We start from the raw sequence: 23,704 nt of genomic DNA, 5'->3' as shown, positions 1-23,704 counted from the left end.
CTTGTGGATTTGGTCCCATCCACCCATTGATATTATATGATACGTCTTAATTACTCTTGTCTCTATCTCTTCAGCTACTGTAATAGATTAAGCCAACCCAAGTCCATTTTATTATCCTTTTATGAGGATATATTTTTCATTAAAATAAATAGGAAAAAAGAGAGAGAAAAACATGCAGTTTAGTGTTAATTTTGGTGGGCAGTCACAATCCATAGAAAAAGTAGATATTCCATAACCTTTATAAGCTCACAAGAAAGTGACTTTGTGATTTGTAGTAATTAATTGACCGTCATTTGGTTTATGATTCAGTGGGTTTTAAAAGCTTAAGGAATTAGTCCTCTCGCTTCCTTTTTTTTTTTTTTTGTCCCTTTCTCTTCAAAAATATAAACGTTGGATTCTTCCCGTTAGATGTTAACCTTTGACTAATAATGCTGTTTAGACTTCTGACGAGATCAACCCAAACGTTTAATTTTCATTACAAATTACCGTTTTCAAAAACCGAAAGGGCCGTAAAAAGGACACTCGCATACATAGTAGATTTACTGTTAATGTGAGGGTCTATTTTCTTCGCTTTCATACATACGAATAATATTAGATACAATCGTAAGTTTTATACAATCCGTATACTTGTTTTAAAAAAGAGTAGAATTTATTATTAAAAAAAAATTTATTAAATAAATCTTGTATTTACTCTTTTTTTAAAATGAATGTGTGGCGCTTAGACACCGAATATCGAGATCATTTCTCATCCCATACACCTAGCACAACTCTAATCTTTTTCCTCCTAAAAGTAACAAACAGCCCAGGTACAATTGTATATAGATTTTTCTTTTAAAGGGAAAATTAGCTTCTCAAATCTCAATCTCATTTTGAAACATTAATTTTCTAAAATAAATAAATACATTAAATACCCAATACAGGTTTATAAATACATTAAGTTTTATTATAAACTCACTTTACATATATTTCATTTTCTCAGTTGAGATCTTAATATTTGTAGGTATGCTATAAAATATCTTAATGTGTTGTGTTAGAGTCATCTTGAATTTTTATTTCTTTTCATTGACATTGGATGTTCGGTACAAAATTTTAATTTATCTTGAGGGTGCACAAACCCTCTTCAAGAGTGACTCGTCCTGAATTTCAAATCGCAAGAGTTGCTATAAATAGATCGAACAAATATATTAGGTCTACGGTTTTTTTTTTCCTTGATAAAATATGCACGATTACAAATATGGAATGGTAAATTTCTTAGTAGGTGTATCCACTTCCCAATCATGTTATTGGGTTCTTTTTTTCCCAGGTAGGGTTTTTAAAAGTTTTCTTAAAATAAAGTGACTAGCTTTATTTGGCTAGGCTTTTTTAACTTGGGCAAGAAAGGCTTATGTTTATTTAGATGATATTTAAATAAAGTATTACTAGAATATATTTTTTAATATTATTTTTATTTTGAAATTTAAAAAAGTTAAATTGTTTATTTTATTTTGTATTGGAAGTTAGGAAAGTTGTAATGATTAGATAAGATGAGATGAGATGAGATATTTTCTGAAAATAAACGAGGCCTAATAGTGAGTTGAGATTAGATAAATTGAGATATAAGTTGAAAGTTGCATAAAATATTATTTTTTTAATATGATTATTGTTATAGAATTTGAAAAAAAATAAATTGTTTATTATATTTTGTGTGAAAATTTGTAAAAATTATAATGATGAGATGGGATGAGTTTAGATAAACTCTCAATCATTTTGCCACAATAACATAAAATAAAATGATAAATTTCAAATATATTTTTTTATGGTTGTCACCCAAAGAATTTTTCATGACTCCTTATGGAAGTTAATCATAATAACTTTGTACATGTTTTATTAGATGTTTTAAATAGAATATCCTCACATTAAAAGTAAGTTATTAAAAATGAAAAGTTCTTCACATCAGTTACTATTTACTAGAATCACTACCTCACATCTTATGAAAAATTTATAAGTATAGAGTGTGCGAGTGATTGCTCATTAAAAATATATTTACAATTGTACTAAACCCAAAGAAATAACAATATTTAAAACTCTGAAAGTTTATAATTTTTTGGGTATTTAAAAAGTATAATATTAGGTACAATAAGATCCTAAAAACCAAAATGTGTCCTTATTTAAAAAAAAAAAAATGTGAAGAAGTAGAAACTACAAAGAGATTTGGCAAAAAGTGAAGTTAGAACAAGTGTCGGTGAAGCTTATCTGACCACAACATCACGTAGTGTATTTTAGTATTACTTATCTAAAAAAACTATTAGTGCAATAATAACAGAAGACAGTTGTTAAATCTTAAATTCTGAGAAGACAATGTAGTCAAGCACTTTCCCGGCCCTCCTCCCCCTATGCCTATGGCCTAAACCCCTCGTGGCGTGTCCTCCCCCAGCTCTCTCTCTCTCTCTCTCTCTCTGCCGATTATTCCGTTTTCTACGGTGGCATTTTCTCTTCAGGCATCGGATCTGGGGTTATTTCGCTTTGTGTCAAAGGTATTCACTTTTCCGTTTCATTCTTCAAAATGCTTCTTATTTGTTTTTATTGATTGATTTATTACGTTTTTCTATATTTTGGCTTTGGTTTGCGCTGAATATTAACTACGTTCGTTGCATTGCAACTGTATACGGGCTATGTTGGGTGGGTTGATTTGTAATATCTCGTGGGTTTGACTGATTGTGGGATTATATACTTTAATGTTGCTTCAGCAATCGTTTTTTCTTTTTGCCATTTTTTAATCCACTTTTGTTATACCCCGAATTTGTTCTTTGCTTTATTTTCAAGGATTTTCATATTGGTTATGGCTTTATTTTTCAACATTGCATTGGTCTGTTTTGGTATTTTGAAATCACCACAAGAGTTATATGTAATTGTTTTCAGATGATAGTTGATTGATATTTTTCTCTCGCGTCAATAATTGCAGGGTTCTGTTCATTGTTGGGATTGTTCTTATTGTGGAGATAGGCATTTGGGTATAATTCACCGGGAAAAGTCATGGGGGAATTGTTATCTTTCTGTTGATTCACTAGAAAGTCAGTCAGCTCGCGCATAACAAGTTAAACTGCAATAGTGAAGATTTCTGGCCTTAGTTGTGACTCAAGTTGGAAATTTTCTTTACTTAATGAAGGTAGATTCAGTTGTGATCACTTTTGGCACAAGAAGTTAATATATATTGCGGAGAGGCAATTTGTGTTATGGGTTGACTTCAAAGACTAATGTTTTTGGTGATTTTCTGGGGATATTGTGGATTCTGCCATTTGGAGTGTGTGGAGAAGAAAATAATTAGATTTGGTTTGTGGGTTTGAAATGGATCATATGACTCCGAGAGAGAGAGATTTTGAAGGTGATATTGAGAGTGGGCTCACAATTAGTGAAGATGAATCGATCAAAGTTCCCTTTTTGGGTGCTACAAAGCAAGAAACGACATTGCTCGAGAAGATTTGTGGTGGGTTCATTGATGGGCCCATCAAGAATAAGGAGAGTTCATGTGGCGATTTTTCAAACTCTAATAGATTTTCTCCTGAGACTGTGAGGATGGTTAGCAACAAGATATTAGAGAGGGTAGAGGCTGTAGATTATGTTAAGATAACACCAGTGAAGGATAAACGTAAAAAGTCAAGCAATAAAAAACCTCCAAAACCTCCAAGACCTCCCAGAGGTCCATCATTGGATGCAGCTGACCAGAAGCTAATCAAGGAGATCTCTGAACTTGCCATGTTGAAGAAGGCAAGGATTGAGCGAATGAAAGCCTTGAAGAAGATGAAAGTTGCTAAGTCATCATCTCCTAATAGCAGCAGCATATTTGCCATGGTGTTGACCATTCTCTTCTGTCTTGTAATAATCTTTCAAGGTAATATTTTCTTATTGGACTTGATGTTGATTACCTTTGCATTTAGCATTGGATTTTGGTTGACTGCATGACTTGTTCCCTGTGAAGATGGATGGGTTAGATTTGACCCAACAAATTAGAGTACTATGCTGAAAGAACCATACAACGATTATGGAATATATCTTGTTTCTTCATTGCTACCTTTTTTTTCTTTTTTGTTTAGTGAGCTGGTAGCATAGCACTTCCTGATGATGCAAAGTCGTACTTTAGATTCGCCATCAATCTTCAGTAGATTCACTTAGATTTTGTATGAGAGGCCAAACATTCACTTTAGTTTTTAGAATCTTATAACGTTCCATTGCTTTAAGTTTATATCATTGTCGTGTAAATTGCTGTTTACCTATCAAGATTTTTTTTTTTTTTTGGTTGGTATTCCTACCATTGTTTTGCGTTCTCATGAGATTTTCAATGCTGCAGGAATGTCGTCCAGTAGAAACTCACCTGTAAACTTCCAAGGATCTCCTGTGTCAGCAGGACCGACGGACAGTGGTTTGATTTCTGTTCATTACTATGCATTTCCGTCTGCTAGTGAGCCAAATGAACCTGGTTCTGGGTCTCCCAAGTATGTATATTGTCCATATTGGCTATATAAACTATATTCCCCTCCTTATTGAAATCTCTTGTTCATTTTGGTTTGTACTTTTGTCATTCATGAGTACAATAGTGATGAGGCAGTCTAGTAAAAATCATCTGTTATGTTGGTACCTTGCAGTTTAGTAGAGCAAATGACTGGTTCTGATCGATCGGAAAAGTTGACGAGAGTTGCGGGATGAAAGGGAGCATAACTGAAGTGAATGCTCTACAGCCCTACTTTTCATTGGAGAACAAACTTCGGAGTTGCCCTTGTAGTTCTCCCGCAAACCATTTTCCCTCACTTTAATCTGAATCTTTTGGGTAAATTATCCCCTTTATTGTGTATATCAATTAAAATTGGGGGGTGAGTCAAATTAATGTATAAGTTTTAGGAGTAATTTTTATAGGTGATGCCAAATACGTTTCACAAGTTGCTCCGTAGCAACGAACCTGGCCAAATTATGTTTGATTGAGGGTGGTTATTTTATTTATAAAGCTCCAGAAAATATTAGGGAATCTCTCTTTTTGTTGACTGAAAAAGTGTTCTTTTCCTCTGGATGCAGTGATGGTGCTCTGGTTTTCCTATCTGATTGCAGTGTGATTATTGTTGGTTTCTCTAATTAGCATCCAAATGGTCAAAATGTGAAACAAATGAAGAGCTCTTGAGTAATGGTTTTTCTTTGAGATCTTTTGGAGGTATATATACCAGGTGACCCCGTGACAGAATCTTCCCAGAAAGTTTTAAGTCTTTAGTAATTCAACATAGGATGGCTCGTTTTCTAATTGTCCATGAGATCCACATGCCGAGTCTCAGAGTCTTCGCACCTGGCTTCACGTGCAACTTTTAGATTTGGTTGTCGCAAATCAAATGATTGGCGAGCACCTCCTCTATTACTTAATAATTAAAAATAAAGGGTCATCCCCTCCCCGGCTATAAAGATCTTGGGTTCTCTTGTTCGGTTTGGACCAGATTATCAGTGTCTGTTGCAATCCGAGTCTCTGAATTTATTGTAAGAAAAAAGAAAAAGGTTCAAATTTTTGTGCAGTAACAACGGTTGAAGCTGAACCTGATAAGTCTTTTGGGAAGAGTAAAGTGAATGATTACAATATGGAAATGTGGTGTTGTAATTAAGAGAATAATAAACTTAAAGAATTAATGAAATAATACAAAATTTAAAATAATGTTAAATGGTTCAGTTAGAACAAAGATAATTTGCACTATCTTTCAAGTTGTGAAAAATAAGACCTCGCAAGGTCTGAAACAGTGGACCGCTCTCTCTCTCTATCTGAAGATGAGTTCTCTCCAATGTTTTGAATATTGTACCAGACGTCGTACCGGTCAAGGTACTGAAACGAAATATTTCGGTACCGGTACCGTTTCGAGATAGCGTTTCAGAATAACGTTTCGGGATAGTCGATATATGAATAAATTATATATATAAATATATATAAAAATTATATTCTAAAATAATAGTCTATATATAAATAAATTATATATAAATACATATATATAAAAATTATAAATAGTCTAATCTGAATTGAGGGTTAAAAAATAAGCTTGTAGTTTGAAAAAATAAAAAAAAAAAAAAAAACACAGGCCGAAATATCGGCCGGTACCGGCCAAAATATAGGCCGGTACAGGCCGAAATTCAGGCCGGTACGACCGGTACCGGCCGGTATTTTGGCCGGTACGGAACAGATATAGTACCTGTACTGGCCGGACGGCCGAAACGAAAAATTTTGGCCGTACCGGCCGGTACGGTACGAAATTTAAAACACTGGTTCTCTCTCCTACAGTAGTCTCAACCTTTATGAACCCCACCTAACCTCCCTTTAACCTTATCTCTAATCCACCCTCCAGCATCTTCCACCAACCAATCCTCCGCAACTTTCAACCAACTCATCCAAGTAATAACAAAAGACAAATCGAACATCAACATGCTCATTGAACAAGCAAAAACTTTAACATGGGATGACATCATCTTGATACTGGCATATGAGATCTGCTGCAAAGATCACAAACCATGCTCTCATTGGTAAGTTGGTCTCAGCCAAAGCTCTTAACAAACATACTTTTCATTCTACTATACATGTGGTTTGGAGTTTTGTACCTGGGCTCACCATCGAAGACCTTGGAACCAAAACTTTTTTTTTTCACTTTTCCATCCCCACTAGAAAAGAATAGAGTGTTTCACCAAAGATCTTGAAATTTTAAAGGATATCATATGGTGCTCAAAGAATGGCCTCCAAGTCTTAGTCTTCAGGAAATAAACCTTTCACACTCTGCATTTTGGATCCATTTCTATGGACTACCCCTCGAAATGATGACTGAAGATAACACTGAGAAAATAGGCAGAGTCCTGGGGCGTTTAATTGACATTGATCAATCTTATCTTCCCAACATGTGTGTAAGGCTTTTCTTAAGAATTAGGGTGGAGATTAACACGAATAAAGCCCTCTATGAAGGATACACTTTGCCCAGAATTAACAACAGTCCTGCTAAAGTTAGCTTCAAATATGAGCGTTTATCCGAATTTTGCTACGGTTGTAGAAGACTAGGCCATCTTCAGCTGGCCTGCCCCATATACATCAGCTCGGCTGAGGAGCCATGGTTCGGTCATTGGATGAGAGCAGACCTCCAGGATCCAAGGTGCATGGTGTGACCCAAGGAACCATCGAGAGAACAACCACAGTTAGTCCCACAATTTGAACAAATCCCTCCCACTCTTCCACCGGTGAGAATCAGAGAAACATCTGAAACCTCCATACAGGTTCGTCCAAGGATTATCAAAGCAATAAGGAAGAATGTCCAAGTAGAGCACCTCGGAAAGGGTAAAACAGTCATCATCAGTACTGAAGAGAGCAACAAGAAAGAATTCTGCATCAAACAACTTTTTTCTAGAGTAACAAGTAGCAGTAAGGTAAACCTACAAGACAACATTGTTCACCATACCGAGAGTCAACCCTCAGAGGCTGGGAAAAATGAACCATGCAATTCCATTTCACCTCCACATGGCATTGATCAAAGCTTCCAGAGAAAATTGATTGTACCATTAATTGAGAGCAGTAAAACAGTCGCCATCAATAAACAGGTCTCATTTATCCCAACCATTCTAATGCAAGATGAAAGATCCCCTTCCTTCCAAGTGTCCCCTTCAGGACCAACAGAGCCAATACAACAATCTGGTCTACTGAAGCCAAAGTTCCATCTGACCCCACCCATCATCAATGATACCTATGCCCTTTCGACCCAATCAAATGAACCAATAGAGCCCATTTTAGACGGACCTAAGCCCATTTCATCTTTATTCAAACAAATCATCTCTCAACTCAAGACCAAGAATAACCCATCAGACTACCCTAAGCCCAACCATACTCTTTCCCTCCTAGCCAGTCCCTTGGGCAAGCCTTGTATAGCCTTTAACACATTTCTGTTGAGCCCTACCCAAACCTTCTCCCAAGCCCACTAGGCCCCCCATCAAGACACTCTCTCCCCGAAAGGGTTTTCCTCCAAGGTACAATCCCTAAACAAGAAAAAGATGGCCTCTACATTTACCATCCCATCCCCTTCCATCAACCTACCTAGCGAGAATATGAAGAAGAGAAAGAATTTTTCTGATGAGAAGACCATTCCTCCTTTCCCCCATAAAAAATGTTATCTCAATGCAACCATACCTATGGAAGAAATTGAAAGCGGAGAGGAAGGAACTGGAGCACATGTGATCGGGGCTGCGACAGAAACCTCCCGAGGTACTCTAGCAAAAATCAAGGCATCTCAAAAGGCTAAGAAAGAAATGGTGCAAAGGAAAATTCTGAAGAATAGCTCCACCGTAGTCCGATATGCACCATACCAGAACCAAGAATTGAAGGCCCCGGGTAACAAAGTTCAGACTCAAACTATGCATGTCTTTCCCATGAATCCAACGATTGAGGTGGTAGGGTCCTCACTGCCACTAAAGATTCTATGAGGCTACTAGCATGGAATTGCAGAGGTATTGCCTGACCTCGTGCAATCAGATCCCTTAGGGCAATTATCAGGTTCATAACCCTGAGGCTATTTTCCTTTCAGAAACTCTATTATCTACTAATGACACTGTGCATATTGTTAATATGTTGGGTTTCTCTTATTTTGTGCACGCCCCTTCTCCTAGGAAATGGAGAGGGCCTCTTGCTTTTGTATCGGCCTGGCTTTGATATGGACCTTCTAAATATCTCTAGTAATGTGATATCTGTGTTGGTGAATTCTGATCCTACCCACATGCCATGGCTCTTAAATCTGGTGTGCTATCCTGTTCCCTATAGTAAAAAGAAAGAATTTTGGGTCCATATTAGCAGCATTACAGATTCTTTCACTGGTCCTTCTCTAGCTATAGGAGACTTCAATTCAATCCTCACTCAGTTTGACAAGCTAGGAGGTAAACTAGTTGCTCAGTCGTCAAATCCAAAAGGTCTCCACTTGTTCATGGATAGGTTTGGTCCTGTTGATCTAAGATCCTTTGGTCCAAAGTTTACTGGGACCAACAGCAGGCATGATCACAATTTGATAAAAGAAAGACTCAATACAGGAATTGCCAACCTCCCTTGGCTTGAACTCTTTCCTCAAGCCTCTCTAACAACCGTCACTTGTGTCTTATCCGACAATGCATTGATCCTCTTAAAAACTTCGAATAGGAAAAAATTTTCCAAATTTTTCAAATTTGAAGAATTCTGGATTAAAGACCCGTCTATCTTCAAGATCATAAAAGATGCTTGGAACTCCCATTTCATTAGAACCCCATCTTTCATTCTTTCAAAAAAGCTCAAAACAACAAAAAAAAGCTCTTCGTGTATGGAATCTCAAAAGCTTTGGTCACATCCAAACTCAAATAAAAAATCTGACCACTGTCCTTTTCTCACTCCAGGACCAAGACTCATCACCTTCCTCTAGGACCTTGGAAGCTGACTTAAAGGAAAACATCAATGAATTGCTCATAAGGGAAGAATCCTTTTTTATGCAAAAATCCAGAGTGACTTAGCTTACCTCCACTGATTTAAAGACAAAATTCTTTTATGTTTCCACTTCAATCAGACGTAGGTGCAACAACATTGAGTGCCTCAAAATAGGTAGGAATCAATTGACGGCAGATCACTCAATAATTATAGCCAAGATCCAAGATCACTTCCAAAACATTTTCACCTCTTCTCATCCTGCCCCCTATTGGACTAGAAAATATGTTTCCCAGAAAGATTACTAATATTGAGAATGATTTTCTGTGCAAATTCCAATTGAAAATGAAATTACTCTCATCATGAGGAAACTTCACCTTTCAAAGACCCCAGGACCTGATGGCTTTATGAGTCTTTTTTACAGAACTTTTTGGGAAGTCATGAAAAATGACCTAATTGCTGCTATTAAGAGCTTCTTCATTCATGGAAAGCTTTTTAAAAAACTCAATCACACCAACCTGTTCTTAATTCCAAAAGTTGACAATCCAAATGAAGTAAATCAATTCAAACCTATTAGCCTCTCAAATATTTGCTATAAAATAATAGCAAAAATCATTGCTAATAAATTCAAATCCATTCTCCCAAATATCATCTCCCCTTGTCAATCCGCTTTCATTCCTGGACAACTCATCCAAGAAAACATCATCCTAACCCAAGAAATTTTCCACCAAATTATATATAAAAAAAAAAAAAAAAAAAAAAAAAAAAGAGGTGGCAGAATAGGCCAAATGACCATTAAAATGGACATGGCAAAGGCCTTTGATTCTATGGAATGGTCATTCCTCCTTTCTGTTCTTCATCAAGTTGGTTTCAGATAATAATGGATCAACGAATGTATCCCTACAGTGTCCTATTCAGCCATTGTCAATGGTACCTCTCATGGTTTCTTTTAACCTCCAAGAGGTCTCAGGCAAGGAGACCCCTTATCTCATTTCCTTTTCATTCTTAGAATTGAAGTCCTGTACAGACTCATTAATAGAAAGGAAAATCTCAATTGTATAAAGGGCATAAAACTGTCAAAAGGAGGGCCCTCCATCTCCCATCTCCCATCTCCTCTTCGCTGATAATTTGTTTCTCTTTGGGTCGACCATAGCTCAAACTACTCAAGCTTTTGCAAAATGTCTAGACCTCTATAACTCTTGGTCTAAACAATGCATCAATCAGAGGAAATCGTCCCTCCATTTTAGTAGGAATATCACTCCTTCTTCAATAGATGAAGTCAAAACTCTTTCAATTTTAGAGTTTCACCTTCCAAACTCAAAATATCTAGGTTTACCTCTCTCGAGTAGGTAAGAAAAAAATTCCTCACTGTAATAATGGAAAAGATACAAACCAAGCTTTAGGGTTGGAAAACAAAAATTATTTCTCAAGCAGCAAAAATTGTCCTAATCAGAGCTGTTGCAAATTCAATTTCATTTTATGTCATGTCCACCTCCCTAATTCCAAAACTATGGCCAAAAATCTGGATACCCTCTTCCGAAGATTTTGGTGGGGCTTTGAGGATTTTGAAAAAAAAAAATTTACTCCCAAATTTTGGAAAATCATTTGCTTACCAAAGTCTATGGGAGAACTTGTTCTCAAACAAATATTCACCTTCAACACCGCTCTTGTCACTAAACATGCTTGGTCTTTCTTCAATGGGTCTACTAGTCTTTGGAAAGAAATCATATCAAAGAAATACCTAGGGTCCAAATATTTCCTAGCAGTCCTCCCTAAGCCCTCTGACTCTTGGTTCTGGAAGAGTCTTCTTAAACAAAGAAGGTTTCTGAGGTCTAGTATTTTTTTTTCAAATAAACAATCATACCTCCACTAAAGTCTGGATTAACCCCTGGATTCCTACCATCTCATTCTTCATGCCACATCCAAATCCAAATAATCCAGTCTTTGATCAAACCATGACAGTTTCCGAGCTCACTCTTGAAGAACCAAAGCGTTGGAACACATTACTTGTAAACACCCTTTTCTCATAAAATACCTCAAGGGAAATTCAAAAAATCCCCTTGGCCAACCATAATTTCCACTTTATCCCTGATAAAATCAAATGGCTCCATCATTCATCATGTATTTTCTCTGTCAAATCAGCGTATGCAACTCTTGTTAGTGAAAGTTGTTCCTCCACTCTCAATAATCATTCCATCAATTGGAAAAGATTATGGAAACTGAAACTGCAATAGATTAAAATTGCTTTCCTGGAAAATAAGCCATAACATCCTCCCCACAAAAACCCTAATCAACACTGTCATCCCTTTTGATGAGGATCAACTTAGCTGTCTTTTATGTAAAACTGAACCAAAAGACCTCTCACATCTGTTCCTCAATTGCATTTTATTCTAGAATAATGTGGAGACGTTCAAATTGGCCTATTGACACCACCCTCTTTGCAAGTCAACCAATCTCCAACTGGATCAAAAACATTCTCAACCCTTCGGAGATCTTCAAAATCCCTGAGGAAGAGCACTAATCCTTTCAAAGTTTTGCCACTATTGTCATGGATAACCTTTGGTTCCTTAGAAACAAACTAGAGCATAACCAGATGATACCTTCTCCCTTTGTTTTTGTTGAGTCTGTCCATAAAACTTTCCAACAACATTCAAGAGCATGGTCTATGAAAATCAAGCAGATAGGCGAAAATGAAGAAAGACACCCAGTTGGTCATCACCTCATTACATTTGATGTTGCGATCAGAAAACAGGGTAGCATCCTAGCATCCATATGCCAGAAAGACATTGGAGAAGTTTTATTTGCAAAAATTGATTTTATCAATAGCGCAAGTTTGAATCTAGGAGAAGCAATAGCAGCCTTAATAGCCATCAAAGAAGCGAAAAGACTATGTCTAAAAAAAAAAAAAATCTCAAAAGGGACTCAAACGTGATTATTCAAGCAATTTCAAACTCCTCACCTATCCTATAATGGATCTTGAGCCCTATCATCAATAACATCAAACACCATTTAAATTCATTCAAGGAATTGACAGTGAGGAAAATCCATTGATCTCAAAATTAATGCGCACATAATCTGGTGCAATGGGCAGCGGCGATGCAAGCCTTTGGTAACATCCCTTTAATCCAAATTCCCCCATCTTTGTTGCAATTCCAAAGTAGAAAAGATCCACCTTCTATATCTGTATAACTACTATAGAAGAGACGAGTGGTTTTATTCAAGAATATTTGGAGTGAAAATTGGCATTATCGTTGTATGCATAAATAAATCCTCTGTATTTCTTTAGGAGGTTTGCTATTCATCATCTCCACACACCACACACCACACACCACAGTTATTTTTATTTTTTTATTTTATTCTTCCTAAACTAATTGAATTCTTCTACTCATTGTTTATATACTATACATTTGGTAAGAAAAAAATCTTGTGCAAGGAAAACCCGACAAAGCCCAACCCAAATCCATTCCACCCAACTCTTTACGAAGCTTGAATGCCATGATCACAACGGAACAAGAGGAATACATACAAGAAACTAGTCTAAATTATTTTTATAACTCTTCTTAACTCATCTTATTTTATCTAATTATTATAATTTTTTTAAAATTTTTACATAAAATAAACAATTCAATTTTTTCAAATCTTAAAATAAAAATAATATTAAAAAATATATTTTTATAATATTTTATTTAATTTTTAATTTTTAATTTTTAATTTTTAATTTTTAATTTTAATATTAACTCATCTCCCCTTATCTCTAGTGAGAAAACGCCGAAAAAAAACTAACCCTAAATTTATGGCTGAAACTGCCGCTTACATTCAGACAAAACAGATATTAAAAATCTGACAAAAGGTTCTGAACAATTGTTGCAGAGATGCCCTCGTTACACGACAATTAAGCACTATTATAAATGAAGAAAGAGAATAAACTAACCCTTCAGCAATACATTGACAATGGCTTTGGCCACTTCAGAGAGATTCTCAACAAGATTGTTCCGATCAGTCACCGGCGAACCGGTTGAACCGGAGAACTTCTTCTCGCATGCATCGGCCTCCTTGGCAGCATCGGCAATGCCATAGTTGGCGAACTTGTACCCACCTTTACTCAAAGCATCTAGTGCTTGTGGGAGAGTATACTTCACAACTGGGATGTATAGTTCTGCACAGTAAGCCAAGGATCGCTCTAGCTCTGGCTCTGGGGCCTGCTTAATCAGTCCCTCGATGTAATTCAGCTCCTCCGTTACACATGCCAAGAGGATATCACCCATGATTTGGGCTAGACCTTTGGCATCTGCATTTGAGCTTTGAGGGTTGGACTGCAGATATGAAAGGCAAAGGTCATAGTGGGGTGTTTGCTTGCATATTTCCTCAATCAAATTGTCACTTCCATTCAATGGAAGGATGGAGCATCGGGTTAATGGAGGAAAAATGGGGAAAAGAACAACAAGAAGAAGAAAGATGGAGATTGGAGAGATTGAATTCCTCATTATTTTGTGAATACTGGATGGACAAAGAGTGGAGGATGATGCTAAGGTGTAGAGATGGGGAAATTGGGCTTCTCTCAGATGAGAAATGGAACTTTACTTTGTTGGACTTGTTTATGCAATTGTATTGCCAGATATGATCATTTTTTTCCCCCATATTAAAGTATAGGCACAAGTGATATGTCTCATTTATGGGTTGTTTCTCTCTGCATTTTTTGCAAGTTTGAAACCAGAGTTGTGTCCACATTATGGCTCAACAGTATTAGTTGAAATCTCTTGCAACATTCACATTACATATTTGATAATTCTATGGTCGCCCACCTTTTTTAAAACCCCCTGATTTGAGTATTCAGTTTGGAAAAAATGCCCAATAATTCACATCTTGAGAAAAGGAAAGAAAAGAAACCATCTTTTAACTTCAAGGTGTGATCTTTCACAAGTGTCTTGTTGTACTAGTAACAAACAACTTACAACCAACATTGGTTGGTACCAATGGTTCCCAAACTTTGGGGCCCAAAAGTTGAAAAAGGTTTCTCATGCTCTGAAGGTGAAGGTGCAAACGCATTTTGTTCTTTTAGGCTGCATATGGTTGAAAACTCAGCAGAGTCTATTATCTAAATATTTAATTATTAAATTATAAAATTTATCTAAATTCAAAACTATTTATATATAAAATCTATAATATTTTTTAACTTAACATATTTTTATACGTAAGACTTACAATATTTTTTAATTTTTTATAAAAAAATATTAAATTCGTCTTAATATTTAAATATATTTTAAATTTTATTTAGATAGACTCTACATAACTCTATCTACTATTTAACTTATTATTATTCATAAAGAGCTAAGCCGAGCTCAACATCCATACGTAATCTTAATATATGTCCAATAGACAACCAAATAAATATCCTTTTAAGGTCCTTTCAGGTTAAGGAAATTTTCTATATAATTTGATTTTCGCTTTCTCAGCTTTATTACTTCTGCATTTTGTTTTTTTCCACCCAAATACACATGATATTATGTTCAATCAGTTCGGATGCACCAATTACACATATTTTTCTTTTTGTATAAATTAATGTCCACGTCGGTGCTGGAAATGTTAACAGCTGGTAGATGAATCTTAAGTCGGCTTTATAATCTGTCCCACAATGTAGGATTTGCTGTCCTCAAAATCTGCTGGTTAGAAATTTTTTGTCAAGGACTGTTTTTCTATTCAGGTATCTCTGCACGTGAAAGCTGAAATAATATTAAAAAAAAAATAGAGAAAACTGTTGTACTCATTTATTTCTCTGTAATCTGATGTCCTTTGTGTGAAATGAAAAAAAAAAAATGAAAATCAAGTCGGATGAGAGATACAATTCCCAGCATTGCATTTCTACTAAGAAAAACACTTGCTCTTAATTAGGCTTTGGGGCATAGTCTGAAAGAATTTTTAATATTTATCAGGCTTCACAATTGCCGTAGGCTCAATGGTGGGATAAATGTGAGCTTGTCCCTAGGAAGAGTAGGGCTTATTGAAACAAGCTAAAACGATAACAAGTTTGATGGTAATATGGATCTTCCACTCTGATCGAGAAACGAATCACGTAACTGACAGACTTATCAAATTAGGTTATAGTGGTAAGGAGACATTTTTTGAGTCCACTCACAGCTTACTGAAAGACATTTTGGGTGTTGTTCGTATGGATAAAGCTGGTTTACACGTTCTTCGTCAGAAATAACAGGCTTGTTTCTTTTTGGCCTTTTATTTTATTTTGGTTTATCTTTATCATTTGTTGTTTTTGATAATTTTGTTGTTGTTATGATGTACGGTATAATATTTAGTTAGTTTGGATGCCGGAGTTTGGTTTTCTAGTTAGTTTTGAATGTGTAACCTTCAGGTGTCAAGATATAACCACAATTTTCTTCCATTATAAGTGAGGGCTATCAATAAAATTGAAATACCGTCTTTTTAAAAAAAAAAAAATTGTTGTAGACTTCTTTACCTCCCCTCAAAAAATAAAATAAAATAAAATAAAATAAACATTGTTGGAGACTTGGTCACTTGGAGCACATTCATGATAGAAAATAAAAAAGAAAATGATGATCTTTTTAACAACATTCACTTGCACCCCTGTTTTTGGATGACAAGGAAATAGATGCACACTGCACACAGTCTTTATATTTGAAGGTGTCGTTTAGATTTAAAGATAAATTGATATGAATTGAGATGGATTGTGAATAATAGTGAGATAGGTTGTGAATAGTAGTAAGATTTATAAATTAAAATTTATGAATAATAATAAATAATAGTAAAATAAATTAAGATAAATTAAAATAAATTAAAATAGATTACGAATATAAATCGAGCCTAAAAGAAATACATGATACAAAACTGGGAACACAATGACTGTTGTAAAGGCACGGAAGTTGATGTTGGGAATTTCATACAGGACTTCAAGATTACGAGAATATAAACTCCAATCACTGTCTCATGAAGCAGTTTGAGTACTCCTCTGAGGACCAGATATTTTCTGACAACGCATGGGACAAGGGCAAAGTTGGCTGCCGCCCATGATTTAATCATTATATATATTCACTGTTCTTGGTGACCCTAATCAATGATCTTTTGTCATGGCATCCCAATGGGATAAATAGGCATTAAAAAATGTAGAAATTAGTACTATGGAAAGCGGGTAGAGCCTCCTAAGTTGGCTACAGGGGCCATTGTTATATCTTTATTGAAAATGCAAAAGAAATCGGCTGGTTGGAAAAGCAAGTGGCTCTCGTTTGATAGTAAGATTATTTTTATTAAACATATCCTTAACAGCATGCACATTCATTTGTTGGCATTGATGAATTTGCCTAAAAGAGTTTTCGCAAAACTTAAGTCAATTTTTTTCTAATTTCCTTTAGCAATCGAGTGTGGAGATTAAGAAAAGTAAATAGGTTTTCTCACCTAGTATTTGTTTATCGATTGAGGAGGGAGGATGGGGGATTCAGGATCTTTCGGAGGTCCAACAATATTGTTCATAAAGTTTGCCGGAAAATTACTTATTGGTGGATCTACATGGTTAGATTTTTTCTCTTCAAAATACGTGGGAAATGATCATATTGCTTTAGTTGTGGTGGTGTCAAGGGAATCCCGTTTCTGGAAATGAGTTTTGTAAGTTTTGCCTTTAATGTTAAGGCATTTGAGATGGCTAGTCCGAGAGGGTTCCTTGAATTTTTGGTATGATAATTAGCTTGGAGATTTGCCTATTGCAGATTGGTTACCAGTAGTGGGCGATTCCAAGTTGCAGGTTTGAAATTTATGTGATGGGGCGGCTTGCAATTTTGCTTGGCTTCAGCAACTGGTTGATGAGAATATGGTTAAGAAAATTATCCAAGCGAGGGTGCGTGTTTGAGAGGGGGATGATGTCCTGGTTTAGAAGTACATGGTGGATGGGGTTTTTTATACGAAGTCGGCCTAGCAGCTTATTCGGTCCCATGGTAATGTTTGTCTTTGGAAGAAGTGGCTATGGCAAGATCATGTGCCAAAGAAGATATCTTTTTTATGTTGGCAAACATGTCAAAATGTCATTCCGGTAGATGAAACCATTAAACAGCTTGACATTCTTGTTGTTTCTAAGTGTCATTGTTGTGCGTCAAACAAGGTGGAGTCTATGGACCATGTGCTTTGTAATGGGGAGAAGCCAAGGAAGGTTTGGGATTTTTTGCAGCAATTTTTGGCATTCGATTACTACTAACTCGGGTGTGGATTGGGGTATTAAATGTTTGGTAGTGTCGTGCTTCTTCTTCCTCGCAAGTTCGTTGGCTTCGTGGTATAATTCATATTCTTATTTCTTGGGCTCTTTAGAGAGCTCGTTGTGCGGCACGTATGGAAGATGTGAAATATGAATGGAATGGTATTATTCGGATGGTCAAATGATTTATTCTGGACATTTTGGGTTCCATGCAGAAGCTCAAATCTGTGGGGTCGCATGACTTGTGGGTGTTGAGGGAACTAAAATGTCCAGTTGTGCCTATTGCAATGCAAGTGCCGAAGTTGATTGCTTGGTCTCCGCCGATAGTGGGATTCGCTAAACTCAATGTTAATGGTGGTTCACTTGGTAACCTAGGGATGTCAGGTGGGGGAAGTATTGTTCAGAATGCACAGGGTCCTGTACTTAGGAGTTTTGCTCATTGCTATGGACAAGCTACAACACAATTGCTGAATGCCGAGGCTTTATTGATGGTCTTCATCTATGTCAACAGCTAGGTTTGAGGGAGTTTTTGGTTGAGTCAGATTCAAATGTGATGGTGGGTTAGTTTATTTCGGGGGCTTGTAATTATTGATATTTATAGGATTTTTGGGAAGAAGCCGAGTTTATTATTTCTTCTCTTAACATTCTGTTTAGGCATGTGTTTAGAGAAGCAAACATGGTGACGGATTTTTTAGCTAAACATGGGGCTAATGGAGGGACTTGGGATTTCCTTGGAGAGGAGTTGGGTCCAGAGAGGCTTAGAGCACTCTCATTGGATTAGCTAAAAACTAAATCCAATGAGTATTTAGCTATTAGAGAGTAAAATATGCTCACATTGGATTAGCCAAATTCTAAATATTTGGAATTTAGCTACAGTAACTTTCAAAAGTTTTTATAAATTTGAAAGTTACTGTACATACATCAAATATATATTTTATTAATTATTTCTCTCTCCCTTTCTTTCTATCACATATTTTTATCACAATTGATATATTAATTTGAGTTAGTGATATATTAATTTAATAAGAATATGATTATTAATTAATATATAATAGGTAGAATAGTAAAATATGATAAAATTAAATAAATTAATAATTAAAAAATTAAATATTTTTAAAATTATTAGTTATTCATTACTATATAATGAATAAATGTATAATCTAATGTGGAGATTTGATATGAATAACTAAAACCAAATTCATCTTATATTATTTTATTATTATATAATGAAAAAATAGTTATTCCACCAATGCAGAGATTTATATGAATGGAATAATTACAAGTCAAATTTATCTTATATTCATAAAAAAAATGTCCTTTAACTTCGATTAATCCAATGAGAGTGCTCGTAGGGGTCTTATTCGTACAAATAGATTGGGTATTTCTTATATTAGATGCTAGTTGATATTTTTTTTTTGGTTGGGATTATTGTTATATTTATGGTCATTCCTATGCTTGAGTGAGAATTTTTATTAATCTATGGAGGTGTCGCCCTCCTTTTCTTTAAAAAAAATATATATATATTTATATATCTTTACTGAGAATCATATTGCTTGGTTTATTCATTAGTCATACATTGGTTAACGAGGGAGTTCCCTATTTTGTAGGGAGCTTTTAGAATCTTCTTTCATTCATAACTTCAGTTAATTCTCTGTACTCAAAAAAAAAAAAAAAAATTCAAATATCTTTGCAACAGTGCTGAGGAAGTAAAGAATTGAAACAGTGAATTAATTCTCTGTTCTTGTTTTTTTTTGAAACTCTGTTCTCTGTTCCCATCGATAAACAGGAAGTTTCATAACGTAAATTCATTCTCTGTTCGTTGTTCCCATCAAAAGGGAAGATAAAAATGCCAAGAAAAGTAAAGAAATTGCAACAGTTGAACAAAGCCATGTGATTTGACAACTTCCAACAAAGATTCTAGGCAATTAAAAACTGAAAATTCTAGAATATGCTGGATACTTTCACTACACGATATCGATTAGATAGAGATATAGATCACAAAGTACTATTCTGTTGGTAGGGTGAATGGCCATTATACAGTACTGGAAACTAGAGTTAGGCACGGTCTCTCGAGTTATAAACAAAAGATAAACTCATTTTTCTTTTTTCTTTTATTAGAATTGAAGGGTAATATAAAATGGGTCTATCTCGATCTCTGCCACCTTATCCATTATTGTTATCATCATAGTAAACGATAGACTTATTAATTACTGATTTGCATATCTATTAGAGGACATCCATGATGCTAAAGATGGAGAAAATGGAATAGACATGCCAGGAAGGATGTCTACTTAGAGAGAACTGGACCTCCAAATTTTCATTAATGAAGATGAAAATATTTTGAGAGAAAGTTGCTTAATGAAAATCTTACCCATCTTTCTTAAGGCTTTTGTATATGAAAGTCTCTCCATATAGAAATTATTTTTGTTGCCAAACACATAATAGTGTAAAAAGAAATAATATGACTAACTACTTAATTGAATTAAGCTAATTGAAATATGCTACCAAAAAGATCCCATTAAAGACATTATTTCATTTTGTATCTGTTGTAGGGAAGTTCATAACAAAAAACGCATCAACCCCTTAAAGCAATAACCTGACAATGGCTGCAGCCACAGATGAGACATCCTGCATGGATTTGTTACTTTTAGTGAGAGGCGAATGGCCTGAGAAACTCCTTTCACATGAACTGGCCTCGATGGCAGCATCATTTGCAGCTTGTTCAGCAAATTTAGGATTACCTTTCTGCAAAGCTTCAATGGCTACCGGGACATCAGCCTCTAAAACAGCATTGTATACGTCAGCACAAGAGCTCAAGCCATGCCTTACATCTCGTTTTAGGTTGCCCCGGAGAAGCCTCGTAATATAGTTCCTAGTTCCAGTTGCCTTGGCCTTGAGTACATCAACCATGATGAGAGCCAGCCCTGTGACATCTGCCTTGGAACTTCGAGAGTCTGATTTAAGAATAGATACGCAAAGATTGTATAGGGGCGTCTGCTTGCATGTTTGCTCAATCAATCTGGCATCCATTGGCTGCACCGTGCCTTGGCTTGCCGGTAGATATATGGTCAGAAGAACAGCTTGAACAAGAAAGATGAGCAACAAAAGTTTCATATTTTCAGATCAGGAAAATTAGAAGATGGGGCAAAAAGTTGTAAAGAAATGCTAAAATCTAGATGATGGTTATTCTTCAGGGTGCGAGCTCCTTTTATAGGTCAGGAGTATGGGGCCTGTACGTACCTATTGCAGAAGTAAAATTAAAATCGGTTGGGTTTTTCCATTTTTGTGTTATCTGTGACAGTCACGCAAATGTTTCCAATCTGCTAAGGATACTCTTGCCGTATAAGGTTGCAACTCATCAATTAATCATGCACAACAGTCAACAAAACGTTCATCTTAACGCATGCACCAAAGCTGTGGTGGAAGGAAAGTCATGATATTGTATTTATTCAGAATCTTAGGCTATTTATTCAGAATCTTACAGCCTTGATTGTAATTTATTGATCATTTTCTCTTTTTTAAACTGAATTTATTCACATTCTGATTACATTTATAATAAAGCACCGAAGATCCTCTAGCCATATTTCAAGCAAGCTGAGGAGAATTCCATTCCCAGCTAGTTTACGTTATTTTCTGCAAATTACCTTAATTATCACAACTATTATGAGCGTTAAAATAGGTAAGAAACGCTCTAACAAAATGAAATCCTCGTATACAAACACAAAAAATAGTAACAGAAAAATTCTTGCTTTAAACGTGAACTGATGAGTCAATCCACGTTTTCCAGCTTGCTGCACAAGGGTCGACACTTTTACTACAGCATACTAGAATACTGCCAGATCACTGGTGTCGGGGATAAAGGCCAGTGTTTTTAAGTTAAAATTATAATTAGGAGCTGAGATATTAATGACTTGGAGGAATGGTAAGAGACACCTCAAATTCAATGTTATCCTATCCTAATGACCTCGCAAGACTTATAAATTCTATGAATAATACTACTAACTCATCTGAATCTCACCGTTCAAATGACTCTCTTGACATGCTATCAAGTCACGTGATTTATTTAAAAAAATACAAATACAAAAAATATTAGAGAAAATTTTGAATTTCAATCTTCCTTTTTTGTATTTTTTGATGCTCATTTGTTTAATTTAAATAAATATTTTTAATAAACTAGCGGCACCACTGTCACGTCAAGACGGCCGTTTGAATGGCAATTCTATTGCCAGGGATCATTTGGAAATTAATATGAGCCGAAAGGTCTTTAATTTGTGCATTGATATTCATTTAAATAAAATTAAATGAGAAATGGCAAATTAATGCTTGTAAGAAATGGAAATTGTTAGAATAATTATAATAGAATAATTGGAAAAATGGTTAACGTGAGCAAATTAAGAAAATATTTAGAGAATTACAATATAGGTAATATTGGATAATAAGGATCATTTACATTTAAAAAATGATATCAATTAGCTGGCGTGATTCACTTGTATATAATATGTATATATTATAATGGAGAGAAGGTATTTGACAAAGGAAATGATGATCAAGTTTTGAGGTAGCCTTGAGTGGATAAGTTTTGCGGTCATGTTGATCTCTTACCCAAAATAAAGAATCCTTATTACAATTTACCTTGTGGGTTTTAATCACACACAAATGTGAAATGGAGAAATCACTAGGATGTGTTTGGTTAGTAAGATCACCTCATATTATCTCACTAGATTTATTACTATTTACAAATTATTCACTACTATTTATTATTTTTTTATTACTATTCATAGATCATCTGATATCACCTCAATATTTAAACGTAGCTTAAGAATTAGCTTTGTTTGGATTAAGAGGGGCTCTCAATCCATCTGATTTTAACTCATTTCATATCATTTCATCATTACAACTTTTTCAAATTCCTAAACAATTCAACTTTTTTAAATTTAAAAATAAAAATAATATTCTAATAATATTTTATTCAACTTTCAACTTTTATCTCAACTCATATCATCTCATTTCACTATTCAAATCTAACTTAAAACTTTTTTTTTATTTTGCAATAATGAATCCCTTTTTTTATCTGTGAAATAATGATCAGTTATCTGAAAGCTGTATGGGAAATAATTAGGGGTGGCAATATGTGACATGACATGTTGACCCAACACCAACACGGCATGATAAAAGCAAGTTTGAATTTGGCCTTAATGGATTCGGGTCAAAACAGGTTTATCTGTTAATTGTTTAACGAGTCAACCCGCTATAATCCTTTATAACCCGTTAAGAAATTTGAATTTACATTTATATCATATTTGGGATTGTAACATTAATATTTTACAATGTGTGTTTATCATATTTGGGATTATAACTTTAATATTATTATAATGTATGTTTATCATATTTTTATAATTGTGTGTTTATCATATTTGGTACTCTTAGAATTTTAATGTCGCTATTTTAATGTTGGTTAGTTTTTTTATTTTTTATAGATATTTTTTATATTTCAATATTTATATAAAATCAATCAGGTCAAACTGATTGAAACGAGTCTATTTAACTCATTAATGTAAACGGGTTGAAACGGATCGGATCGGTTCGAGTCAATCTACTTCATATTTAGCAACAGGTCAAAATTGATTATGTCGTGTCAATTCGTAATATTAATAGTTTGTGTTAAGATTTAATATTTTGATACGAAATTCTTAACAAGTTATATTCGAGTTGATCCATTAAATATAATATATATATATATATATATATATATATATATATATCTTAACACAATACAAACAGATCTGTTAACCCAAGTTGGAAAAGAATTTAGCCTTAGTACGACACTTGTAATGCACTTTGAAAAGCTGTGTATGGAGACCACATGCGACTGTTGCTCAAATTGTCGTTTAGGCCTCATCAGAATCACATGTTGATGACGTTTGCTACTTTTGATATGATTGCAGATAAGGTGCTGCAATTTCGCCATCAATTTCGCCATTACCGTCTTTTCCATGCAAATTACATTAGCGTCCTTTCACCTAAATTTATATTAATAGTAGGAAAAGCAAGCTGTGATATGTATAGATTATAAAGTTCTTCCCATCCAT

General features: G+C 35.0%; 3 protein-coding genes across 5 annotated transcripts; 1 reads left to right on the top strand and 2 right to left on the bottom strand.

Moving 5' to 3' along the window:
- The first annotated feature begins 2,280 nt into the window (after window positions 1–2,280).
- On the top strand, window positions 2,281–5,529 carry LOC121238307. 3 transcript variants are annotated; one of them, XR_005935103.1, is made up of 5 exons: window positions 2,283–2,513; window positions 2,942–3,868; window positions 4,325–4,469; window positions 4,620–4,752; window positions 5,044–5,529. XR_005935103.1 is itself a non-coding variant. In XM_041135157.1 (4 exons), the coding sequence occupies exons 2-4, from the start codon at window positions 3,325–3,327 to the stop codon at window positions 4,622–4,624; spliced, it is 660 nt and encodes a 219-aa protein (XP_040991091.1). In that variant the 5' UTR covers window positions 2,281–2,513; window positions 2,942–3,324; the 3' UTR covers window positions 4,625–5,020. The 3 variants fall into 3 exon arrangements, 2 of the variants coding, with proteins under 2 accessions (XP_040991091.1, XP_040991080.1); XM_041135157.1 differs by lacking the exon at window positions 5,044–5,529 and having other exon boundaries at window positions 2,281–2,513; window positions 4,325–4,435; window positions 4,620–5,020; XM_041135146.1 differs by lacking the exon at window positions 5,044–5,529 and having other exon boundaries at window positions 2,284–2,513; window positions 4,620–5,020.
- A 7,667-nt stretch (window positions 5,530–13,196) lies between these two features.
- Window positions 13,197–14,286, bottom strand: LOC121238326 (cell wall / vacuolar inhibitor of fructosidase 1). The gene has a single exon (XM_041135165.1). The coding sequence runs from the start codon at window positions 13,888–13,890 to the stop codon at window positions 13,333–13,335; it is 558 nt and encodes a 185-aa protein (XP_040991099.1). The 5' UTR covers window positions 13,891–14,286; the 3' UTR covers window positions 13,197–13,332.
- Window positions 14,287–20,128: 5,842 nt separating this feature from the next.
- LOC121238338 (cell wall / vacuolar inhibitor of fructosidase 1-like) lies at window positions 20,129–20,813 on the bottom strand. Its single transcript, XM_041135177.1, has one exon. The coding sequence runs from the start codon at window positions 20,727–20,729 to the stop codon at window positions 20,199–20,201; it is 531 nt and encodes a 176-aa protein (XP_040991111.1). The 5' UTR covers window positions 20,730–20,813; the 3' UTR covers window positions 20,129–20,198.
- Window positions 20,814–23,704: the final 2,891 nt, after the last annotated feature.

Source organism: Juglans microcarpa x Juglans regia, chromosome 1D (genome assembly GCF_004785595.1).
Source record: "Juglans microcarpa x Juglans regia isolate MS1-56 chromosome 1D, Jm3101_v1.0, whole genome shotgun sequence".
Classification (NCBI taxonomy): Eukaryota; Viridiplantae; Streptophyta; class Magnoliopsida; order Fagales; family Juglandaceae; genus Juglans; species Juglans microcarpa x Juglans regia.
This window is presented reverse-complemented; position numbering and strand designations above follow the sequence as displayed.